The 23,881-nt window shown below is 42.0% G+C and overlaps 2 protein-coding genes across 3 annotated transcripts in view; one reads left to right on the top strand and one right to left on the bottom strand.

Moving 5' to 3' along the window:
* Window positions 1-11,634, bottom strand: part of LOC126108522 (secernin-2) — a 114,567-nt gene extending 102,933 nt beyond the window's left edge. The window contains exons 1-2 of one of the 2 annotated variants that reach the window (XM_049913793.1): window positions 11,270-11,634; window positions 1,450-1,655 (exon numbers count right to left, since the gene is read on the bottom strand). In XM_049913793.1, the coding sequence (XP_049769750.1) occupies window positions 1,450-1,655; window positions 11,270-11,276 (213 nt within the window). In that variant the 5' untranslated portion in view covers window positions 11,277-11,634. Of the gene's footprint in view, window positions 1-1,449; window positions 1,656-10,848; window positions 10,857-11,269 lie in introns of those variants that run through there. The other variant, XM_049913794.1, reaches the window with a different exon arrangement.
* A 187-nt stretch (window positions 11,635-11,821) lies between these two features.
* The window catches only part of LOC126108521 (probable citrate synthase 2, mitochondrial), a 234,300-nt gene continuing 222,240 nt past the window's right edge, over window positions 11,822-23,881 (top strand). Inside the window, exon 1 of the mRNA XM_049913792.1 lies at window positions 11,822-12,084. Coding sequence (XP_049769749.1) covers window positions 12,037-12,084 — 48 coding nt within the window. The 5' untranslated portion in view covers window positions 11,822-12,036. The remainder of the gene's footprint in view (window positions 12,085-23,881) is intronic.

The raw sequence follows: 23,881 nt of genomic DNA, 5'->3' as shown, positions 1-23,881 counted from the left end.
TGTCATATTCTCAAGTTAACACAGATGCAAAATTTGCTGTGTATTCGAGAGGAATACGGAAGAGCAATGTTCTCAGGCCTCACTGTAACCACAACATAGGAAAGTGTAACATATTTAGGAGAAATAGTCCAACATTTGTGACAACCATGATTATAACTTTCACTGCTGCTTATAGAACAATACCACTCCCTTTCTTGCCTCTCACTGGTTAGATGAAATTACAGTGAATTCCGTTTTTATGTTCGCACATTTTATGTTTTCCCACTTTTTACATTGATTTTTGTTGGTCCCAACAGAAGTTCTGTTCTCTCAGTGTAACGCTCTCCGATCATTAATTATTCTACGTTACAACATTTCCCACATTTTAACTTTTCTTTGACATTATCACAATCTTTAACATTGATTTTCACAGAGATTTCTGCAAAAAGTGGATCATATTCCTGCTCAAAGTTAACCTGAGAACAAAGCAGAAAACACAGGCTATACACGAAAGTTACAGATTGTGTAACATAGCGTTAGCATGCTAAGCAAAACTTTCACTGTCGGCAAGTTGGGTCACGGCCGCTTGTAGTATACATTCGCAGTGTTTGGAAGGGTGGGAAAGTATATTGCATCACTGCCTTAACGATCGTCACGATCTGATGACAGTGACTCTAGTAGCAACCTTTCCTCTTCCTTTATTTATACAAATAAATGCTGCTTTTGCAGACAGTCATCTCTATAACGGGCTTTCACAAATTGTCATTACTTCGGTTTGAAATACTCTAATCCATACTACGTGTGCAGTATTAGCCTCGTATGACCTGATGTCAGACAAACGTTTCTCCTCCAAGATGCTCCGTAACATGACAATTTCTGCCCCGTTTCTCACACAGGACCTCCCCGAACCAAATGACCTCGTCAGCAACAAGCTTTAGATTTTGTCGTGTGGTGTCCTCTGTTTACGAAGAATGCCGACTTTAGTGTTATCGTCAATATTGTGTTACGAGTTTTATTTAGCACAATGATTATCAATAATAAGTCTCACATTAGAACACAAATATCATTTTCATATGGTTTCACAGAAAAGAAGAACTAATTACTGTTAGATAGGAAAACAATTATTTTAAATAGGAAAAATTTAAATTGTTTTCCTCATATTTTGAACAATATGAACAACAGAAAGAGCAATTTATTTACTTTTGCTCATTCTGCTTCCTATGCTTTCTTGTATTTTACACTTTTCTGAGTCAGTTGACAGAAAAATGTAAAAATGATGTTTTGCAGTACCTAGGGGCACGTGACGTGCTGCGCATCCACAAACACTGCCGTGCCCGATGCCGGCCCTCGTCGAGACTTTAGCCCCGAGAACTGTACCTGTCAGTGTAGACGAGTGAGACTAATGTGGTCACATTGTCTGTACACAAATTGGTCCACCGAGTACTGACAACGACAAGAGCGACAGTGTACCTGTAGCTCGGAGCCGGCCGGGTGGTCAGCGGCGGGGAAGTAGACCAGCTCCTGTACCTCGCCGCGGGGCCGGTCCGAGTTCTTACCGAAGACGACACCACCGTGCTCCGTCAGCGGCGGCAGTACGACGAACGTGTCACACGACACGGGACGACGGCTCCTCTCGCGACTGCCGCACGCGGTCGCCATCGCACTGCAATCGCGGCCTGCGCGAGGTGAAAAATTAACGTGCAGTGTAATCACTAAAGGCAAATTGAAAGTAGACTCGATGGTAAACCTGCCAGGAGCAAAGAAGTATAGCAAAAATGTTGACAGTTACAACTATACCCAAACAACAAATGGTAATTGTGGTAATGGGAAGTCTCCGTGACTGTACATCAGAGATCACAAATGAGATTTGTACAGCCGTTTTAAACCAGCCAGTGGATACTACATCTTCAAATTCGCCCTCTCCGTATGCTCAGAGACTCGGGACACCAGTCACCGCCTCTGTCCATTTAACTGAAAACTTGTCAGTGGAGTCTGCTGTCAGCAACAGGCGCACTACATCAGTGCAGAAAGCAGAACGAGTACACAAGTTCCCAAGTACGGCACTGAGGGCTTGCAGCATTGCTGTTACATACACAATTGTTGGGCACGATGATCGATATTTATTAATATACTACGTGATGAGTTAGCAATGAATATTGGTCCATTAATACAAAGATATATATATAGATGTAAGCACATATTTATACATGTGTATGTATATATACATACAAATATACAGGGGGATGTTAAAAAATCCCCATAGTGACGTAGATGACACTGAGCCAAATAATTTAACTTGTGACACCTGGGGCCGTATGTATCAGGAAATGCTGCAAAAGTGATGACAAATGTTCAGCACGTGACGTCACAAGATCACTTATCTCAGTGCAGGTGCAGGTGCAGCTGCTGGGCCTGTCAGTCCTACTCTTACTGGCAGCAGGCGGTGCTACACATCACTCTGCTAGGCTACTCTGTTTTCATAAACGTAAACCAATTCCTCGTAGTCTTGTACTACCACTACCACGAGCATTTCTGTAACCCCTCAGATAATGCGAGGACGAAAACAGTGTATCTAATGGAGCCACGTGTAGCACGGCCCAATACCGGCAAGGGTAGGATCGACAAGCCCGACCCCTGCACTTGCAGCCAGGAACATCATCTGATGGCATCACATGTCAAACATCTCCAAAATTTTGGGATATTTCCCAAGATTTGTAATCCCATGTGTCTTACATTAAATTATTTGTCTCAGCGCTATCATCAACAGCGCATCACAGCTTTTAAAACATTAATAAGAATCATCCTGTAAATCTCTGTCTGTCTGTCGTGTGGTGTGCAGGGGGGAGGGGGGGGGCGGGGGCATGGGAACAGGAAAGAATACAATCATTTTGTTGGCACTTAATGTCTTTCCCACCTTAAGTGTGGACTATACATCGAACATTTTCCAAATGTCACTCTTCGTCTTACAGAGTAAATCTGCAATTTTATACAGCACATCACTTAATGTTTGTCTTACACAACATCTACGGTCTCACAAAACAAAGCTTCATTAGAGACTGTCTTATTCTGAGAGTCAAAGACAGGATAATATGCAAGACAGAGATTACTGCTAAAACACCGTGCACAAGCTAATAAGAGTGAAAAGCTAAGCACATTATATGTAACGAAGGTGGGAGGAGCATGACGAAAAATAGACAGGTCAGAAAATGAAAGATGTAGAAAATGAAACCAGAGTGAAGAAAGGACTAGTTACTATGAAGAAATGCTGACACAGAAGAAATTTTAACGTAATTTAAGGCCAGACGGGTGGCAAGAGCCAAGGACATGTAGCGCTAGTTCCCACCGGCAGAGTTCTGAGAAACTGGTATCTAGTCGAAGAATCGAGATGGCGGATGTGATAAAACAGGCACTGAGGCCATGACTCGTGTTGTAGTGTATGCTCTGCAACTAGGCATTTTGTGTAGCGCTATACATCCACAGTCTATAGCCATTCATCCTAACTGCTAACTTGCTGGTAGTCATACTGATGTAAAAGGCCGAACAGTGTTTACATAACAGCTGTTATATGACATGTGTCATTTCACAGGTGGCTCTCCCTTTGACAGTATTAGTTTTGCCAGTTACAGGGCTAGTATAGGTGGTGGTAGGAGGGTGCACAGGGCAAGTCTTGCAGTAGAGATGGACACAAGGGTAGGAGCCATAGTGTAGGGAGATAAGTGCAGAAGAAGCATAGGGTGTGGCAAAGGTATTACAAAGATTGGGAAGGCGATGAAAGGCTATTCTAGGTGTGGTGGGCAAAATCTCAGAACGGATATTTCGGAGCATGATTTTAGGAAGTCATGGCACTGTTGAAATAGTTGATTAATACATTCAAAACCAGGATAAAACTGAGTGACAAATCAGCACTACCAGGACTGGAGGTGATTGTCTGGGAAATCTGCTTCTGACCTAGGCTCGTGGGGTAATTACATCCACTGAAGGCCTTATTATCCTGAGAGTGGGTCATTCTCACCATCATTGCTAAACAACAACAACAACAACAACAACAACAACAGTGCTATCAACATCTGTTCTTTGTCAAGGCTGCACGTTTTAGTAAGAGGGAACAAATTGATGAGTAGGAAAGAAGCCAGTATAACACAAAAGTAACAGTGCTGCCTCAATTTCTCACGTATGCAACTCTAAACATTGGACTTACTCGGTTTACGGTGGTTAACACAAACACAAGTGCGTCCACAATCACACGTGCCCCTAATCCTCTGACCGAGTCCAAAGACTGGCTCCAAAGGAGAAGTTCTTCATCACCATCATCATCCTCTGTCAGCACTTCCACTACTTATTCTGTGCTGAAATTAGGAACATCAAACCCACAATCCTTCCCACTCTTCCCAAAGTTGTATTCTGCCATCCGCACGATGCACATAATACTGTACTCCATCATTATGTCAGCCCCAGCCTCAGCCCCAACCCCTCGCCACACCTCTGTGGAAGACTAGGCTGTAAGACCTGTCCGATTCATCCACCGACGAAACTTACTCCATTTGTGTCACAGGCTTGTCCTATCCCATCAGAGGTGGGGCCACCTGTGAATGCAATGAAGTCATATACCAGCTCTTCTGCAATTTCTACACAGGATATTACGTGGACACGACCACCTACCAGCCTTCCACCCAAACGAATGGCCACGGCCAAACGGTTGCCGACAGTAAAGCCAACTACTCGAAGGTGGAACACACTGCCGAGCAAGACTCACTCAATTTCCGTGGTTGCTTCGCAACCTGAGACATTTGGGTTCCTCGTCACAGCACCAGCTTCTCTGAACTACATATCAGTAGACGGTATCCTTTCAAAGCTTTCTTTATTCCTGTGTCGTCCTTGCCTCAGTCTCCTTTATGCTCTGCCCAGGGAACATAACTTCATCCTGTTCTCCACAACCTCCATTCTTGTCTGTTCTCTCCCCCACCCCCCCCCCATCCACTTGACCCCTTCAAGTCATTTTATGCTGCCTGCAACTCTCCTGGATTACCGGTGCCACATTTCTATCACGTGCAGCTGTTCCTACTCCTCCCTCCCCCCCCCCCCCCATCCAGCCAACAGCCACCCTCTCCTCCAATTCCCTTTCCTCTCCTCCCCCTTCCCCCCACCCCCACCACACTAGATACAACCCCTCAGCCCTGTCAAGCTGCAGTGCCACCACAATCTGCACCTACATATATGATCTGCAAGCCACTGTTGCGTGTACGAAGCGGAACATACTTTGTTCCCCTGGTTGTATTGCCCTTTCCTGTTCTAGTAGCAAATGAAGTGAGGATAATATGGTAGTCTATGCGCCTCCATATGAGCCCAAATTTCTCTTTTTTTGTTTTTCTTAATCCTTACACGATATGTACATCAGTGGCAGTAGAATCGTTCTGGGTCGGCAGCCGCAATCGAAGCATCGGTGCTCACAATCGGAATGCCGGTGACTGCAATCGGACTGTCGGCTCAGGGAATCAAAGCCCAGCTGACAGACATAAATAACACCGACAATGAGCAAACAGACCATTCCATCAGAATCACCTGATGATGGTGCAAAGGTTATTCGCCGAAATATAGTGGGACTTCAATGATCGTATCCAGCTAGACACCCGAGAGCCCCGGAAACAACACGTGCACTGGGTAAGCCTCCAATCACAACAACAACCAGAGCTACTTAGTATTAGTAATAATTACCAATATCAGCAATAGTACAACTCAAAAACGATATTACTGCACTTGAGTTATCAAAAATATGCGGTGACATTACAGTAAACAAGTACAGCGGTGACTAAGGAAAAGGCACTGCAGTGTCAACGTTTTCAGGTCAGTAGTGCATATACCATCAAGCCCAATCGCACACTGATTCACAATAAACCAACCAAACTGAAGCGTCCTCACTACCAGGTGCAATAATACTGTATTCAACCAATGATCATTTCACAATGATATAGGTCTGTCAACTTAATACAAGGAAAATGCAAGCCATACAAACAAACATAAATGTGCATTTAACAAAGCGAGGACAGGTGGATTTGCTGAACAGAACATCCTAGAATTGGCTGAAAGTACTCTAGCAAAACTTAAAACAGGGTGGATAATTGAAACTTCCATCCTCCTGAGTCCGAGGTCTGCGTCTTAACACATGCACTCTTCCACTTGCACCCGATGTGTGACGAAACAAACTGAGATAATTTTAATTTCCCTTTTGTTTTCCATCTGCCTCCTTAAATTCGTTTTTCACTTTTAACAATTTACCATCAACATACATGAATATAATCTGCATTTTCATTAAAGAGAAAAGTTGGCCCCAAGTTTTAAAGAATAACACCAGATCTAATTTTGTGCTTAGTTTTATGTATGTAATTGATTTTCTAATTTTTTCTATTATGCCTAGTTAGTATTTTTTTCTTATAGCATGAAATCAGTAATTGTTTCATAACTTAAATTCTATTTTTGACATGTAAACAAGTATAAATTCTGTACTAATTATAAACATTTAGAGAAACAACTAATAGTATACTTAAAGTATTTATTTGGCTCGATTCGAAAACATATTAGCAAAGCCAGCCAGCCCTTAATTCCAAAGTAATTAAAAGTTTTGACAAAAGTACTGTTTACGTAAATATAATGTTAATTTCATCATTTAAACAAATAATTCGGCTTAATCCTTGCAGTAGAAGAAACTGTTAAGACGGAATTTTTCACTGTATTCAGTTAATTTAATGAGTTAAGTTTTAATTGTAATTTCTGTAAATTTAATTTCGAACAATGTGTAGTTTCAGCACCTATTATTGTGATGATGTATAAGGGCCCAATTTTTGGTCACGAGACAGTCAGACCACCGCCAAGTTTCAGACGAGAAACCTGTGTTGGTTAGAACAACAACGCTTCAACTTAACAGTGAAATAAGTTTTACACAATTACACCATGTGTAAAAACAATCACAGTGTCTGCTCCATATGTACGTTTCTATTTTTCAAGAACTGTGAACTTGTGGTTAGGTTGTTACTGCTCACAGATATTCAACAGTAAACTATTGTAGCAGTATGTGGATGTTCACCTGCAACCTCTTAATGAAGCTTATCAAACGTTTAAACAATAGTGTACTGGCATATGTAACTGCGTATTAATAGGGGGGTTGTGAACAGTGAAAGTAAAAGACTGTGAAACACAACTGCGCATTTTCAGCTAAATAATTTGCAGTAGACAGTAGCTGCACTTCCACAACCCATTTTTCAGCTAGTGTAGCAGCCAGTACGTTGACTCCAAGGACAATCAACGAAGAGGTAAAGCAGGTGAGCGTTGTCACAAATGCACAAAGCTCTTTCATTGATAAATGATAATTAATTGAAACCCTCAGCTGCTGACAAGTGTTACTGACATACGCTGATGGGGAGAGCTGAAAATGTGTGCCCCAACCGGGACTCGAACCCGGGATCTCCTGATTACATGACAGATGCTCTGTCCATCTGAGACAGAGTCCCAATCGGGTCACATATTTTCAGCTCTCCCCATCAAGTTATGTGAACAGCACCTGTCGGCAGTTGAGGGTTCAATTAATTATCATTTATTCTAGAGAAGCTGCATGGTCATCAATGGTATCTGTTCTTTCAAGAACTGTTACTATCTTCATATATCTTTTACTGATACACACTCTGAATGAGTTAGTTCCATCATATGGGAAAGCAATTATACACTATTCATTGTCGATCAACACCTATCACTGTGGCGCAAACATTTTCAATTGCTTTTAATGTTCAGGAACATATAATAGTGCACTTTACAGAAGACAGAAGTAGTATTCTACAAAAACAGTATCAATGAATCACAAAATGGAATATGCCAATTTGTACACATAATTTGGGGTGGCATGACACTGAATAATCACAAGACACTCATTGTACGTAGAGCAGATGACAGGCTGATTTGTTTCTAGGATAATAAGGAAACACAATCAGTCTACAAAGTAAATAGCTTACAGAAGACTCATGACAACCACCCTACGGTACTGCTCACGTACCTGAGGCCCCATATCAAGTAGCGCTAACAGTAGATGTTGAACGTATACAAAGGACAGACTGTGTGGTTGTATGTTAGTCTGGCTCACACAGAAGCTTCACGGAAACAATGAAAGGCCTGAAACAGTCAGCCATTTCAAACTACTGGTACAAGGTGATGTGGCACCAACAAAAAGTAGAGGACACCAACACTATTCTTTTGGTAAAAGTGCACTTACAGTGTCAGTGGCTTTTTCCTTTGTCTGCTGTGTCATTAATAGAATCGTGGAAAATCACGTGACGAATGTAACTAAATTGTCTTTCCTATTGTTCATAAATAAAGTTTCCTGGTATTTTGTCATACAAGTTTACGATTTAACCACATCACCGGAATCATCAGCAATATCAGAAATAAGATGTGCAAGTTGATTATTGCAGTGATGAATGTGTGTCTCCGGCTATGCTAGATGTCAGTCTATTATGGCAATCCTATTCGCTTGTTCAGATTCATTCACTTTGCCAATTCACAAACTATTTATTGCATTCCAACCTAATCAAGACCTTGGACTGAGCAAGAGATCAGTCTCTCATCACTAGTTTTCAGTGACATTCAGAACACAATTATAAACTGTTCTGCCAAGTCAACTGTGTTACATGGCCTGACCGTACCCAAATATATACTGCTGGGCTGAAGCCACAAACTGAAGTAGGGTATGTCCTATTGCTCTCTCACTGAAACTTATGGAAGCTATGGTCTTACATAACATTAATACTTGTTCCATAGATCATGAGTACTACATTTTGTAATGATGTGGAATGTGTCAGTTTAACATAAGTGTCCTCACTGCACAGTATAATTTTTTTACACTTACTATTTCATATCTAAAAATTCATCTATTGACTAGTAGTACTTGTCATCTAGAAATTCTTTTAGTTTGTTTTTAAATGCTGTCTGGCTATCTGTCAGACTTTTAATGCCATTTGGCAAATGTCCAAATAATTTAGTGGCAGCATAATTCACCCTGTTCTGTGAAAAAGTCAGATTTAATCCAGAATAGTGAAGATCACCCTTCTTCTAGTGTTTTAACTAAGCACTTCGGTATTATTTTTTAACTAAGTTAATATATGCATTGTGAAGGTACTGTCAATATCCCTTGTCGCTTAAATAAATGTTTGCAAGGTGATCTTGGATCAGCTCCAGCTATTATTCTGATTACATGCTTTTAAGCCATGAATACTTTTTTTCTTAATGATAATTTACCCCAAAATATGCCATATGAAAGCAGTGGATGAAAATAGGCATAGTAGGCTAATTTACTGATATGTTTATCACCAAAATTTGCAACAACCCTAATAGCATAAGTAGGCTAGTTGAAACCAACCGTTTCAGTAGATCATCAATGCACACACTCAGAAATTTTGTAAATTCTGTCTTAGCAACAGACTTCTGTTCAAAGTCTATATTTATCAATGGTGTTATGCCAGTTGCTTCTGCAGGAAGCCTCCATATATTTAAGTGCCTTGTAAAAAACCTTTTGTAATACTCTCCTTCAATATGGCAACCGCTGTTCCATCATGACGGGTTTCAAAAGCTTTAAAATATGCATCAAGGTTTTAATTAAGACTTATGCTGGGACCTTTCACGATGAAACACTGGCTTCCTTAGCACCGCACAGTCTTACACTCCTATTGCACCGTATAAATCAAAAAACAAGTCTGACAGGACTGTGCCACCTACCAGTTTACTATACAGAAAGATCACAGTAGATTTTATGCCCAAGTTCTACCTTCCATTCCTCAACAGCCATCATTTTATGGTTCATATCTCAGAAAAGACCATAATACATTCATCATCAGGCTGTGCCTACAATACAAATGTTATCCAAGGCACCTCCATGAACTTCAAGCTAGAGACAACTCATTCTGTCCTGATGAAGCTTTTCAAATGACTGACAAACACAGCATTTGGGTCAACTAAATGTGATATACATTCACAAACAAAAAACACAACACTGACAATATTTGTTTTGCATTGATATTAGTTTTTCAAAGGATGGTTGTGATGACAAATACATAACATAGTTTACCCCAATTTCTAGGTTGTGAAGAAAGGTAACATTTCTGTTGTGGATTGGAAAAGCAGTATAAAACACTTCAGTTAATCCCACCTTACTGTTTGCATGGAAGGCTGAGAGGAATTACACATGGAATTTGGGAAATAATGCGTCATATCCCCCCCCCCCCCCCATTTCAATAACGCTTTTGGAGCATGGAAAGAAGTATTTCCATTTGCCAAGCTTTAGCTACCAATTTCTCTCAGGTAAACACTGCTTTACAAAATAATAAATGTTCTAATACCATTCAAAAGAGTGAAAACTTAGTGTACAGAAACTTCACTGAGGGGCACTTACTATAACACATAACTTGTGTGTGTTCTTACATTCAAGTAAGTGTCTAAAATGCAGATATTGTGTTTACTACACTAATAATTGTTAAACAAGATGTCCGTACAATTCCCTTTGTTGAGGCTAATAAACGAATAATATTTGCACACAGAAGGCAAGTTTAAAGTTTTTATGTCGTTCTAGAGTCAGTTTTCTATTTGGAAAGTGTTTAGTCAGAGACTGACAAACGGGTAGTGAACTGCCGTTGAGTGGGGCTAGTTTACATAAATAACAGTTCCAATCGAAAGATATGCTTGTTGCTACATGCAAATACTTCTGTAATGTTTCTGACACACCTAGAACCATTGTGCAAAACTGTCAATAGGAAAACAAAAGAGTAACATATCGCACTCCCTGCGCTTTTTCAGTCTGTAATATAAGGTGCGAGTTAATTTTATGAAACGACTTACCGTTGACATATAAGTAACGAATGAACTCTAGCGTCTTGCACTACAGATGGGTTCGTAGTAGTAGTTTTCATGTAGTCACTGAAATCAAATTTTCGGTATTTATTTTGCTTTGATAAAGCTTAGTCTAGTATATACAGAAATAGATTCAGTGTACTTTCTAATTGCGCTCTTAATTGTATCTGTTATTTAAGACTACCGCGCTTTCAACAAGATTTATTTTTTTCGTAAGTGATTTATGATACAAGAGCAGGACTTTAATTTAGACCGAAGACGTCTGGACTACACTATTTATGTACGGATTTTATATTGATATTCACTGCTCGAGCGACACAAGAAAACTATGTATATCGAATACTGCCTAAGCATAACAGTAGACAATTTTATCGCTCATTACCGGCTATAACTAGCGCATTACACTCACCGAGCATATTTCAGTCCTATTTCTCTACTGCCACTTGTGACGAAGCAAAGCTTTCACTTCTGAGTTCTGCTCCTTAGAGATAACGTAGTAAGAAATCACGCCACTTCTTGCTTACGCCTTTGTTTTTGTCAGCACGAATTGATTTTATAGCGGGTAAAATTCCTATCGGCGAGTAGAACAGATGCTCCCGAGGTGCCTAACCACCACACCAATTACTAGCCTGTAGTGACATTAGTTGACGTGTTTAGGCGAAAACTAGAGCCAGATGGTCAACTCTCGAAAATTTCTCCAACTTCTTTCACAGTACAGCACCTTACGCCTCCGTGACTGAATAACTGTGTATCGGACCCAGTGCTTTGAAGCGTGAAACTCCTGTCGCCTTCTGTTTTTTGGTCAGATCCTCGTTGGTCGTTTTTGGGGCAAGCGTATTGATCACAATTGCGTGATGATTGGAACGTGCTGCTACAGAGCGGCGTAAAGCTGCACTAAACAGGGGAGCAGTGCCGCGTTGCGGGCACCAGCCGTACTAGTGGCTGCCATCTTGGGTTGACGTCACAGCCGGGAGGTACGGTCTGGCGCGCCGTGGCAGAAAAGTTGGCGTGAACCAACAGTATTACTTGAAGCAGGTTAGGTGTAGGGTTTGGCCTACTTTGGTATCTCACGGATACGACTGTCTGCAGCGCTTGAGTAGGTAGGCAAGCCGGGTTGGACGAGCGGTCAGAAGTAACAGAAACCGGAACGAGAGGAGGAAGCGAACTGCAGATACGATGGCACTATTCCGCATATCCGCATCGAGATTATGCGAAGCACACCAGGTAAGGGTGACCGTTAATAATTTTCCACTTCCACGCTTCCTCATCTGTGTCGATGCGTCTGCATATTGTGTTCCTAGTGTTGCAGTTTGTGGCTGCTTTGTTATCGATTTCGAGCAAATTAAGAGAGGGAAAATACCGGTTTGCCGGTTTTTCGCTTGTACCGCTTCCAAAAACTGGCATTTCGTTATAAAGTATCGCTGTGCGACACTAAGCATTCGCGGCGCGTATTAAGTTTTCGCAGTTCCAAAGACAGCACGAAATAGGTTAGTTGCCACCCCTCGGGTGGATCATCCTATTCTTAGACGTGGAATCTCGCACCGCCTTGTTCTAAATATGAAAATGGTTGTTGCGACAGGGACCCCTCAGCCTAATTTTAGTCCATTCCGTTCCGGAGTGCAGTGGAAGTAACCCCTGGGCGGCTTTTAGAAGGAATTGAGACAGGCTTTCCGAAATGTGGACTCCCTAGTATTGATCTCGCCAAGAGCAGGGGTGAGGACTGAGGAGCCCGCCGCTAACATGCCACCCCCTGACCTGTGGCAACTATAAGGCGGAAGGAGGCAAAATAGGTCATATAGGAAGCAGTGCTGTAAAACTGCACATTGTGGACAACAGTGACTACATATTTCATTCGTACGACTGAAAGACAGCGTTACAAACCAGCGAGGTGGCGTAGTAGTAAGACAGGAAACTTTAGGTGTTATGTAATAAGATGCTGGCAAGTTCACCTAGCAGTGTTTGTACGAATGATACATTCAGTATGGGCGAATGTTGACCACTACGTACATACCGAAATTGGAGATGGTTAAACCTGCTTCAAAGCAGAGATCACACCGTCATACCTTGTTTGGTCGTCGAAATGTATTCTTCATAGTTTCCTCTAACTCGCTTAATTCAAATGCTGCGATGTTTCCTTGGGAAAATGAAGCAGATTTCCTTCCCCAATCGCAGCTTGTGTTGAGTTTCTGGTGGCTTGGTTCTTGGCTGGACGTTTGATAGTTGATAGCGAATCTCCCTTCCGCCAACCTTTCAGTCGAGTGCACTTACACTTCGGTGCCTCACTAGCCCGTAAGTTGTGGCTGGGGCCTCTGATAGTTTGTAGAGGTTTTCGCATAAATGGGAATTGCGGGAAAAATTGTTGTATTAGCAAGTTTTACTGCAAACCCAAACGTTTGCGGTTAGAGTCTTGGGAAGGCCAAAGTCTCCTTGCTCAATTATGGCAATGATTTTTGTATTGAGCTGCACCTGTGAAAGAACATAGCTCCGGTTGGTGGCTTCCTGAGTATGCCGATGCAGATCGCTCGTGACAAAGTACTATAAATAATTAAGTTGTAGCAAATTACCGTAACTGTATTTCGGGCTTGATATCTCACATCTCGTAGTCCAGCGATATCGGACCATTTCGTCTGTTCAGGCCCATTGAGTATCAGCTGCCAACTGTAGCGCAGGGCGCTGATTTGCAGGTCTTCGCTAAAAAAAAAAAAAAAAAAAAAAAAAAAAATCCTACCATGGGAACTTCATGGCACAACTCCTCTGGCTGCAACTCTGCAAACAGGTCAATGCCATTACATATTTTTAGACATACTTTTCTCAGGTCCTTCATATATCGTGAGCAGAAACGTGATTTCCTCTTCGTTCCTTTGCCACCGTCAGCTGATGCATCCTATGAAGATATAGGTGCGTCCGTATCTATTACACATTCGTATGACTGTGTACGCAGCCTTTACGGGCGACCCACACCGCAATAAGCAATGAGTTTTCACCCTGTAGCGGAATGTCCGCTGCTTTGACCCTTCCGAGCAGGTTAAAATTATGTATCAGAGCGGGTTTCAAATCCTGACTTTCGCCCGCGAAGGTACGTCAAATACTACTGTTGGACGGTTTGATCAGTACACATCGTCTAAGGTAGACGGGGATTACGGAACATTTACGTAGTCCGCAAGATACCTTCTGGTGCATGGCGGAGGGTCCCTTATACCACTACTAGTAATTTCCTTTGGTGTTCCACTCAGAGCGAGGGAAGAATATGCCTCATCAGCCCCAAATTCGCTTATCTTTTGGAACTTACGCGACATATACTGCAGTCAACTTGAGTTGCCGGTTCTGTAACTACTGTTTCGCGTACAGAACATTTTTCCCTCGAAAGATTCCCATTTGAGTTTAAAAAGCTTCTTCGTAACACTCACGTGCTGTTACCGGTAACAAATCTAGCAGCCCGCTACCGAATTGCTTAGATGCCTTCCTCTGTTTCTTCAGAAATCGTCAAAGTTGTCATCTATTTATTCAGTGAGAAGTCTCAATCGCCATATCATCAAACACGTTACTGAAAGAGATTTTCACTCTGCGGCGGAGTGTGCGCTGATACGAAACTTCCTGGCAGGTGAAAACTGTGGCAGAAGTAAAGCTGTGAGGACGGGGCGTGAGTCGTGCTTGGGTAGCTCAGTTGGTAGAGCACTTGCCCGCGAAAGGCAAAGGTCCCGAGTTCGAGTCTCGGTCCGACAGTTTTAATCTGCCAGGAAGTTTCATGTTACTGAAATCTAATGTGTTGGTGTTTATAATACAATCGTGTTGCACTCTTAATAAATTTTATCTGGTTCATTATTAGAGAAAATAAGATGAAAGGATTAACGCTGACTGATTCCTGTGATAAGTTGACCACTGTGCTTCCGTCTGGCTGCTTACCTAGCCGCCATATTATGAACCGAATTTGGCCAATCCCGAGCCACGCGAAAGCTGATTTTTCTTTTTGCTTCCCAATACTTAATTCCTGCTCTGTTCTTTCTAGAAACGCGTTTCCTTCTCCCTGAATTCGTCTGTTTTCATTCCCAAGTCATGTAGCTCTTTCTCAACTTTTATAAATCATAAAATTTGGGTTTTCGTCAAAAGTTTTGTCAACTTATCCTTTAAGTTGCCCTATAATGTAATCCTCTACTTTCTCACTGTACATATTCCGTTTTTCCACATCTTATTGGTTCTGTTTCCAAACCCATTTTCGTACTTGGGACCCAACATTTTTTTCATATTCTTTCTTCAAATTAAACTTGGCTGTGTTTATGGCGTGGCATTGACCATAGCTATAGGCACCTAGCTTTAATCAGCACATTGTAACGCTTTTATTTTGTATTAAGTATATTTTTTGTTTCACTGCCGCTATCTAGGACCATGTCACATGCAGTTACTTTTGGCAGTGGAGTTTGCGCCTTTCGAAGCTCAGATTTCCGTCACTGAGTAGGAATGTTTACGCCTCTGTTCAACGGGCACCGCGTCGTGTTTTTGGTGGCTCATCTCGATGTAGCCCGTCTGTTACTGCCATCTTAACGGAAGACATTCCTGCCACAGAGGTCTTCAGGATGCGTTGTGCGAGTGGCAGATCGTCTTCGGTATTTCTAAATAAATGGAATATGTCAATCTGCCCTCGTTCATTCGTTTGAGGTTACTGTAAAGTCGTAAACGTCTTTCGTGGATAGCCTAGTTTTTACGGCTTCGTACCTCAGTCGGTAAAAACGGAAAGCTTATAGGATTGCTTTGTATCCGTCGTCCGACTTAGAAGCTTTTTCTCAGCAACGGACAGGCGTACATACCAAGGTTTGCGGTCCCTTGGTCTAAGCAATGAATGCAGTCAAAAGATAGTCGTTGGTCTCACACGCAACTCTACATGTAAACCTAGAGGGCGCTTCCTGTTGATCTTGGATCATGGAATTTGGCAAGAAGTAAGGTTTCACAGTAAAAGGAAAAACCTGGAAAGTACTATATTATGTCAAATGTGTTTTCGGCATTAAAACTTACCTTGCATTCATAAAAACATAAAATTGTAGCATGCAAACATAAAATGTAAGTTGTCATGTTGCAGTAAGTAAAAATTTTATTGAATCTTCTCTTCATGTACATGAACTGAAGACCTCCAGCTCGCTCGGACTAGTCTCAGGAACTACAGCAGGTATATTGATATGGTCTTGGAATTACTGGGATCTTTTTCTTGCCAATGTTTCAATAACAGGCAAAAATCGTAGGGCAACTGGCCTATTTCTTGTCTATGAAAAATACTTAAATGTTGGACCTTTTTGGTGGGTAGTATTCTTGTAATTGAATGCCACTATTGTCCTAATGATCCCGTGGACTGTTCTGTCCAGTTCGAGGAAGCTTTCATTTGCTGCTAGGGATAGCGTTTCGGCTGCATACAGCACTATTACTATTGTGATTATTATTATTATTCCTATTCCTTGTGGCCTGGTGAGTCTTCTTAGAAGCCACCTCGGTTACTTGGTATCTCTAACCTTTTCCAGCAATCATATGGGAAGAGGACCTACAGCTTAATGTGGAAAGCATCTGTATCATGGTTTCCCAAACGTTTCTTCTGACGGAACTTTGAGAATCCTGGCACTCTGATGGAGCACCTTGTTTATTTTGAAGGTTAATAAAAAATTAAAAAAATGAAACTAGTTGTAGTCAGTCATTACTTCAGTTTTACATTCTAACTAATAACGCAAAACATAACATTTTTAAAGATCAGAAAAATGTCGAAAATGAAAGAAAAGTTATTACGTGGTTCGCAGAGCACTTGCTCGGTTTCTGCGGAAAACAGTTTGGGAAACACTGCTCTACATCATAGAGGTGAAGGCTACGTTAAAAAAAGGCAGACTGAATTATTCGATGGCCTGGTCGTGATTCGGACCCGCGACTTTGCGGTTTCCAGGCACGCGCTCTATCAGCAGATACGACGCTGCCTAACATTCAAACGTGACGAACTTGCCGAACACACATTGAAAGCGTAATTGAAAACAAATGGCGCGCCGTCATTACCGGGATCTCCGCTTTCGACACACACGGCCGCGAGTACGCTTACTTAACACGTACCGGCTTGTGAATATGTAACGCACGTTCCAACGAACAGTCGGCACGGTGTTAAATGGGCCTGTTTACAAGAGGTCGGCTCGGGTGTGAATGTTCCGCTAGTAGCAGGCGCTCCGCGCAACCTAGGGGAAATATTTAGTCTTCGTAGATGTACAAAGAGGCGTTACATTCTGTAACACAGCGTCAAAATACAACGAACAAAGTCTCTGTATTACTAAGTGGCTAACCCGGTGTCTGGTGGACAATAACAGTTGCATGTTACCTGTCTAACGGCTTCCAGGGCACCAAAAATTTGATTTAAAAGTATAAAATGGTGTGGTAATCTTCCAGTTACCTTGTTTAGGCACAGTTACGTAAAGTATTACAGTTGCAAAATTTTGTTCTGAGCCAGCGTTAACTCTGTGCGCGTACCCAGGTTATATCCATTGAGAGTTGGAGAGAACTCCGCAACTTCCACCACACTTTGTCACTGACACACCCATAAAATAAGGAAAATTGTTTATCGCTTAGCTGTTCATGCAGGAAAACTTCAGCTTAAAGCTTGATGTCCTTACTACTATTTTGCAGACTTATAAGCATATCACTGAACGTACTGCGAAATTACTGTGAGGTGACAAGTCACGAGGTACCTCTCAGTACGTCCTACTTTTGCCCAGTATAGAGCAGCAACTCGACCTGGCATGGACTCAAGTCGTTGCAAGTCCCCTGCAGAAGTAATGATCCAGGCTGCCTCTATAGCAGCCCATGCCAAGGCTGCGGTCTTCCAGCCTCGGACAGCTTCTTGTTGTGTCCCTTCGTCAGATTTTAGCAGGGTTATTTGTCGGCGCATTTTCTCGCTGTGGCATGCCGATTGGGCTGCCCTTACAGCCAACAAGCTTCGGGCCTTGAAACCTCTTCCCGTGGCTTGGACGTCCTCCTCACGCCCTTCTCGGCGGGAGGAGGTAGTTTTGGCCCGGTTAAGAATTGGACACTGCCGGTTCAGCCATCGCCATCTGCTGACGGCTGCGCCGGCGCCGTTCTGCCCATGTGGGCAATTGCTGACGGTCCGCCACATTTTAATGTCCTGCCCGGATTTTAACGCACTGCGTTTCGATCTTAACCTGCCAAATACTTTAGATGCCGTTTTAGCGCATGACCCACGAGCAGCTGCTCGTGTTCTTCGTTTTATCAATTTGACAAACCTCACTAAGGACATTTGATGATGCTGTTTTTTAATCCTATGCCTGTCAGTCTTTTATCGTGTTTTCCCTTTTAGTTGTTGTTTTAAACTTGTGCCTCGCGGTGCGTTCTTAACGTACTCAGGGCGCTAATGACCATTGTAGTTGTGCGCCCTAAAACCACAAAAAAAAGCAGCCCATAATTGTGAAAGTGTTGTCGGATACTGTGCATAAACTGACTTCTCGGTTGTCTCATAAATGTCACACGGGATTCATGTCTGGCGATCTGCGTGGCCAAAGCATTCGTTAGAATTGTCCAGTATGTTCAGACATGCGCATTGGCATCCATACAAATTCCATCTCAGTTAGGAACAGGATGTGCATGAATGGCTGAAAATGGTGTCCTAGTAGCCGAACAGAACCGTTTCCAGTCAGTGGCTGTTTCAGTCGGACCAGAGTACAGTCCGTTCCATGTAAACACAGCCCACATCATTATGTAGTCGCCACCAGCGTGCACAGTGCCTTGACAACTCGTGTCCATGGCTTCGTGGGTCTGCGCGACACTTCAACCCTACCAACACCTCTTACCAATTGAAATCGTGGCTCGTCTGACCTGGCGTTTTCCAGTCTAGTGTCCAACCGACACGGTCTGTAGCCCAGGAGAGGCGCTGCAGGCCATGTCGTACTGTTAGCAGAGGCACTAGAGTCGGTCGTCTGCTGCCAAAGCCCATAGACATCACATTTCGCCACATTGTCGTAACGGTTATGTCCGTCGTACGCCTCACATTAGTTTCTGCGGTAATTGCTTATCTGTTGGCAATGGCAACTTCTAACAATACCACCACTTGCAAAGTAGATTAGAAGTCAGATTAATAATGTTGCTCACGCAGCATATGTTCGCTTTATCAGGCAACAACAAAGTTATTGATTGTGGCTGGTATCGTCAGAATAGAAATAATGAGGTCATTAATTTGGCATTTATCGTGAATGGATTCCCACGTAGATTTCGTCGAAGTCGTTATGGCTCATCCTGTTGATTCTACGGTGATTCCACTTCGACTGCTAGATCCGGATCTGTATTTTAGCAATATTTGAAGACCTAAGAAATGCGTTTTTCAGGAAATTAATGATCAAACAATCCCAGATCGGAACAGTGGCATGGTAGAAATAATTTGACTTGTTCACGATCCATATTTTTAATAAACATGTGAATTCACATATACTTCTTGTCACATAATCAAAACAGTTTTGTCAACCTTCACATATTTAATTTCCACTGTAACCAAACAAGACTTGACTTCTTTTACAAAGCGAAATAACTTCTGCAAAGTGAAACAGACTGCTCTGTGCGCATTCACGCCAAAACGATTACAAGTAAGTCAAAGATTATGACAGTCTCCCAGAAATGAATACACAAGAACCATATCATTGTAATATATCGATACATCGGAGTGCATATACATTAATAAAACCAAATGTGAATATTGTCACAAATGTCTGTTACTTCACAGAGAAGTAGTTAGATATTCCTCGGATCGAGGACTGTGGTTGGAGTGCCGTAATGGTTCAAATGGCTCTGAGCACTATGGGACTCAACATCTATGGTCATCAGTCCCCTAGAACTTAGAACTACTTAAACCTAACTTAACCTAAGGATATCACACAACACCCAGTCATCACGAGGAAGAGAAAATCCCTGACCCCGCCGGGAATCGAACCCGGGCGTGGGAAGCGAGCCGTGATGGTGATGTAGATAAAGAACCATTACAAATTCTACGCAAACACCTTTAATTTAGGACGTTAAGTGAATGCCGTAGGCCACTGCTTTCTGTGGTGAGAGGTAATGCCTGAAATTTGATATTCTCGGCACACCGATACTGTATCTTGGAATATTGAAGTCCCTAACTATTTCCGGAATGGAATATCCCATTCGTCTAGCTCAGACCACAGTTCGGTGCGGCCGTAATCACGTCGAAAACCTGTTTACATGAGTACGAACAGCAGCTTCGTCAGCGCGCTGCCCTTTTATACCTTGTGTGCGCTGTACTACCGGCATCTGTGTGGGCGTATTGCTATCCAGTGACTTCCTCACCTCCGTGCATATACACCCAGAATTGGAGAGCACTTCGCAACTTCTAACAAACTTTACACATCATTAAAGACCTTTTCGAAACTTTTCCTCACTAGCACACCATAAAATAAAGGAAACATTTTTTCATGTAAATTTATTACTTCATTACTACCAATTATTCTAACACATTTTGCAAACAGTATTCACAATTGCCATTTAATGTACCTGTGATGTCATAAACATTGAGATACCAAAACTACCTTTTGCTTAAAACAGGTTTGTTAATGAGAGCACTTAGTAACTTCCAACAAACTTTTAAGGAATTTCGAATATTTTCTAAGACTTCTCTCGCCTACATACGTAATGTCAGATATTCAACATATAAAATGATTTGGAACGAAATCAAACGGTTGAAGGTGTTTTAAACAAGGGCGTTAGATTCCATTAAAAATCGGAAGTGGAGATTAGTATTTTCCACATACACAATTAGCTCCGTTAATTTTTAACCAACAATACTCAGCACCTTGAACTCGACAGCATATCCTCTACTGAAATGAGTGACAAATGTGCTATTTTTCAATATATTCGTAACCCAGAATTGGGTGTACTATGATTGTCAGCTGACAAAGCTAATTATAGGTATCGTCGTTCGATAAGTTATGTTGGAAAACTTACACATTTGCATTGAACATAGACAAACAAGAGAATGTCTAACAACATAGCTTTATAGAATCCGATGTCAACACTGGTGAAAAAGTATTTTCCACTGTGTCCCACTTTGCGATCTCATTTACAGCGAAGAACTACAATCTGTATGTGGGAATACAATGTATGGTTGTTCATCACAAAAATGAGCAAGCATCCAGAGAACATCGCCCAACAAGATAATACCAACTCTTCCACACTGAGGTGAACATTATCCAAACACGAAGAAAATGCCAGCTGGTTACATTAGTTTTTATGAATTCTCGAAGGGACAGTAGTGAAGCTTTCTGGTTGTACATGACTACGCAACACCATAACCTCCAACAGATAAAGCAGTATTGTAAGAAATATGTATTCTCCCCCAAAATAACTAATGTAACTTCGACAAATGTCACCCAAGAAATTACCCAGTTGATAATTCCTGAGATTTCCTTACTGCAGACTGAAAAGTGAATGTGTTGTACATTACTATTTACAAAATGAGTTTATGTAATGTGATCATATAAAAGCGCGAAAAATGTAATAAAATTTTGGAAAGTGGATAGTGTAGATGTATGTAGATCGTGGGGTCCAGGGCTCGATTCAGTGCCAGATGAGTTTTTTAGGTCTTGGACAGGCTATTGGTGTTGCCTCAATCATCTCATCTTCGTCCAGAGCAGAATCCGAGTTTGCTCGGGAGGGGAGGGTGGCGTCGGCGGTGGTCAGTGGCTGAGTTCAGAAACTTTGTATCACTGTGTTGTGGTCTTCAGTCCGGAGACTGGTTTGATGCGGCTCTCCATGCTACTGTATCCTGTGCAAGCTTCATCTCCCAGTACTTAACTGCAACCTACATCCTTCTGAATCTGCTTAGCGTATTCATCTCTTGGTCTCCCTCTACGATTTTTACCCTCCACACTGCCCTCCAATGCTAAATTGGTGATCCCTTGATGCCTCAGAACATGTCCTACCAACCGGTCCCCTCTTGTCAAGTTGTGCCACAAACTATTCTCCCCAATCCTATTCAGTACCTCCTCATTAGTTATGTGATCTACCCATCTAATCTTCAGCATTCTTCTGTAGCACCACATTTCGAAAGCTTCTATTCTCTTCTTGTCCAAACTATTTATCGTCCATGTTTCACTTCCATACATTGCTACACTGCATACAAATACTTTCAGAAACTACTTCCTGACTTTTAAATCTATACTCGATGTTAACAAATTTCTCTTCAGAAACTCTTTCCTTGCCATTGCCAGTCTACATTTTATATCCTCTCTACTTCTACCATCAGTTATTTTGCTCCCCAAATAGCAAAACTCCTTTACTACTTCAAGTGTCTCATTACCTAATCTAATTCCCTCAGCATCACCCAACTCAATTCGACTACATTCCATTATCCTCGTTTCGCTTTTGTTGATTTTCATCTTATATCCTCCTTTCAAGACACTGTCTATTCCGTTCAGCTGCTCATCCAGGTCCTTCGCTGTCTCTGACAGAATTACAATGTCATTGGCGAACCTCAAAGTTTTTATTTCTTCTCCACGGATTTTAATACGTACTCCAAACTTTTCTTTTGTTTCATTTACTGCTTGCTCAATATACAGATTGAATAGCATCGGGGATAGGCTACAACCCTGTCTCACTCCCTTCCCAACCACTGCTTCCCTTTCATGCCCCTCTTCTTATAACTGCCATCTGGTTTCTATACAAATTATAAATAGCCTTTCGCTCCCTGTATTTTACCCCTGCCATCTTTAGAATTTGAGGGTATTGCAGTCAACATTGTCAAAAGCTTTCTCTAAGTCTACAAAGGCTAGAAATGTAGGTTTGCCTTTCGTTAGTCTTTCTTCAAAGATAAGTCGTAAGGTCAGTATTGCCTCACGTGTTCCAACATTTCTATGGAATCATACTGATCTTCCCCGGGGTCGGCTTCTGCCAGTTTTTCCATTCACTGTCTCCAAATTCTATACAGTAAACGAAGATATTTTCTTAATATAGTTTGCCATCTAAGGGGGCATGCTGAAAAGAAAGACATCCGAATTTACGTGAAAACTCTTACCGCATTATAAATAAATCAAAATTAACATGGTACAAAGGTGACTAACACGAACCACTTTGTTGATACCATCTCTGTGGAATGTTTGACTTTGTTGACAGAGATAGAATCTGACCGTTTCTCGCATCACTTCTCTATTAACGTGAAGTCGTCGAAAGTGTACTTTGTTTTGGAGTCACTGCATGATCGACGGTGGTGAACCCAAGTCGTCGAATTGTTCATGTCGCAGTGAAGGAGAAGGTGCTCCATGAGTGGATGCACTGTTATAAATTCTATTACAGCACGCTGTTTCTGACTCACCGACGTAAATGAAAAAACCGCAATGCTACACGCTAAAATTCAAAGCCTTGTAGCTCCAGAGGGTGGCAACTTGCGTCAGCGAAGAGGGAAAACCGACCGAGTAATATGCGTGGCGTGACCTATATTCAGACCACAATAAATTCAGAGGCATTATTCCCTGACACGCTATCTTACAATAGTGATAAAATTTTCGAGGCTGTTAAGTGTGAACGCTATACTGCAAATATAATGGGTGTTCAATTTATCTGAAGGCCGCCTGTGCAGCCGAGTAGATGCCAGGCAGCGGGGGCTCCGTTGCTGCGCGGTCAGATGCCGTGTCGCCCGTCTACTGCTGCGGTGCGACGTCACCACATTTAAAATATAAGCAAATAAATTCTGTACTCACCCATGTCACGCAAGGAGATGCTGGAACAGCCTGCCATTATTTTCCACACATTTCAGAGATCACAAATTAATCACACGTTGTAATTCTGAGATACTGAATTAACTGATTCACGAATATTATCCGTGAGTTCCTCTATCGTGTGAGGATTTGTTGCGTACACTTCGTCCTTCAGTTCACCCCACAAATAAAAACAGCAAGGAGTTAAATCAGGACTCCTTTGCGGGCCAGACACTGTTACTAGTCACTCTCTCGTCGAACACACAGTGAATGAAGTGCAAAGAAATATTGGCCGGCGG

Source organism: Schistocerca cancellata, chromosome 11, assembly GCF_023864275.1.
Source record: "Schistocerca cancellata isolate TAMUIC-IGC-003103 chromosome 11, iqSchCanc2.1, whole genome shotgun sequence".
In the NCBI taxonomy this organism is placed as follows: domain Eukaryota; kingdom Metazoa; phylum Arthropoda; class Insecta; order Orthoptera; family Acrididae; genus Schistocerca; species Schistocerca cancellata.
Note: the sequence above shows the minus strand (reverse complement) of the source record. Positions and strands in the feature narration are given on the sequence as shown.